Here is a 2,500-nt window from a genome sequence, read left to right as displayed (position 1 = left end):
GCTCTATACTGAGAATACCAGCTCTATACTGGGAATACCAGCTCTATACTTGGATTACCAGCTCTATACTGGGAATACCAGCTCTATACTGAGAATACCAGCTCTATACTGGGAATACCAGCTCTATACTGGGAATACCAGCTCTGTACTGGGAATACCAGCTCTATACTGGGAATACCAGCTCTATACTGGGAATACCAGCTCTGTACTGGGAATATTGGGAGTAAACTTTGCATTTGGAGTATCTGGGAATACCAGCTCTATGATGAAGTGATTCTGTCAAATGAAAGTAAATGAGTTCCCACAGTGTTGAGGCGTCTTGACTGACAGGTGTCTGAGCGGCTCCCACTGCGTCCTGGTGGGTTGTTGCGGCGCACGCGGGCCACAGACAGTCCCGAGGTATTTTTACGGTTCAAACCTCGGAGGTTTCCAGTGTTTTGAAAGCTGGATTTGAGGTTTTCTGCTCACCGCCGTTTTCATCATTTACAGGAACCAGACAATCCTAATTTTGGGCAGAAGGAGACGGCGCACCGCAGCTGAACTACACGTCCAAAGTGTGTGTGTGTTTGTGTGTGTGTGTGTGTGTGTGTGTTCCTTTAAGCCTGCACTGAGCTCGTTGGATCAAAAACATTATTTTTTTCTGTTTTCATTTCCGTTTCCTTGCGCTCGCTCTGTTTGTGTTTGTAGTTTCAGATGAACGTGAGTCTGTGGTGTGGTTTATTATTGCTGATCCTGCAGGTACACACACAAACACACACGGCCCGCCTGTGCGTATGCGCGTATGCATGTGTGTGTGTGTGTGTGCATGAATAGTAATTATGATTAGCATACAGCCAAGGCCACACACAGAGCCACACACACACACACACACACACACACACAGAAGTATTTCCAAATGAAGACGGTGTGTTTGTGTGTTTAAACCTGCAGCTCTGGTTGACTGAGAAAACAGAAACATTTCTATATACACACACATTCCTCACTTTACACACACACACACACACACACACACACACACACACACACACACACACACACACACACACACACACACACACACACACACACACACACACATAGGTTAATCTGCCTCGACTCTAATATCCAGAAATAATCGCTATGAAAATAGATCTCACTGTGACGGCGAGGGGCTGAAAAAGCTGATACGTGACATTTGGACGTTTCAGTTTTCCTCTAACGGGGAGATCTTGTGCGTTGTTGCGTACGTTGTTGAACGGCTGTGAAGTGTTGTTGTGAGTTTTGGATCACCTGAAAAAAACTATATCAACATGGAGTCAAAGGTGGAGCAGAAAAGTGCAAAAGAACCGAGTGAAGCCGGAGACGACGAGGCGACGTTAGCGTGAAGGAAACACTTCTCCTGCGGCTGCTTTTCAAACTAAAACTCTTCCTGGATGTGCGTTAAACATCAATAAAGCTCGATATCTGTCTGGTTTACGCGTCCTACCGTAAAGAAATACAGAAATTAATTCCAATAACGGTGTAAAAACGTATAAAAACGAAAGATTTAAGTGAAAATCTTGCAGCGTTGTTTGATTCGTCCTCCACAAACGAATAAATTAAACATCTCTGTCATCCCCCGACCTTTCACACTGACCCCAACTCAACCCTGACTTCTTCACACACACACACACACACACACACACGCACGCACACACACACACACACACACACACACACACACTTATAGAGAAACTCACAGCGTCTCCAAACTGTGGAGTCCGTGGAAGCAGTCCGTTCCCATGGAAACGATCCTATTGTTGTTCAGATGCCTACGGAGAGAGAGAGACTGATGGACTAATGAAGCAGACAAAGAGTGTGTGTGTGTGTGTGTGTGTGTGTGTGTGTGTGTGTGTGTGTGTGTGTGTGTGTGTGTCTTTATAGAAAGGGGCCCCGGGGCCTCTCAAGAAGGTTTTTCTTCTTTTGGTAATTTCATGCAAATTAGCTTCAAACCGATTGGACAAAAGAAATGACAGCGGACTTCAATGCTGCCGCGCTGAATGCCGTCACACACACAAACACACACACACACAGTTTTGCATGTTATTAAGGCGCCATTACAAACAGTCACTGCCACGGTTAAACTTAACGCAGCCGCAGTGCCTAGCAACAGTCTGCACACACACACACACACACACACACACACACACACACACACACACACACACACACACACACACACACACACACACACACACACAGGCAAAAACAAAAATAACTCCAGTTCAGTTATGAATTTATTTAACGTCTCCGTGTCACCAGTCGGACGCCGTTCGCCGATATTATCTTCCTCTGGACGACTACTGGCTAACATACTTGCTAACCGATTACCCACCGGCTAACCATAGCTACACTTAAATACTGCCTAATCCAAACCAAATAGCTAACAGACATAATAACATGAATTTACTGATGCTAACTGGCTAATCTACTAGCTTACCTGCTACTACAACTACCCTTCGTGGCGAAATCCCTCATAAAC

General features: G+C 45.3%; 1 protein-coding gene across 1 annotated transcript in view; it reads right to left on the bottom strand.

Annotated features, from left to right (window-relative positions):
- The window catches only part of LOC310962885 (leucine-rich repeat-containing G-protein coupled receptor 5-like), a gene marked incomplete at its 5' end in the record, with an annotated part of 40,225 nt that overhangs the window by 15,460 nt on the left and 22,265 nt on the right, over nucleotides 1-2,500 (bottom strand). The window contains one exon of the mRNA XM_083935494.1: nucleotides 1,719-1,790. Within this exon, the coding sequence (XP_083791620.1) occupies nucleotides 1,719-1,790 (72 nt within the window). The remainder of the gene's footprint in view (nucleotides 1-1,718; nucleotides 1,791-2,500) is intronic.

This window comes from Echiichthys vipera (genome assembly GCF_963691815.1).
Source record: "Echiichthys vipera genome assembly, chromosome: 20".
Lineage (NCBI taxonomy): Eukaryota > Metazoa > Chordata > Actinopteri > Perciformes > Trachinidae > Echiichthys > Echiichthys vipera.
This window is presented reverse-complemented; position numbering and strand designations above follow the sequence as displayed.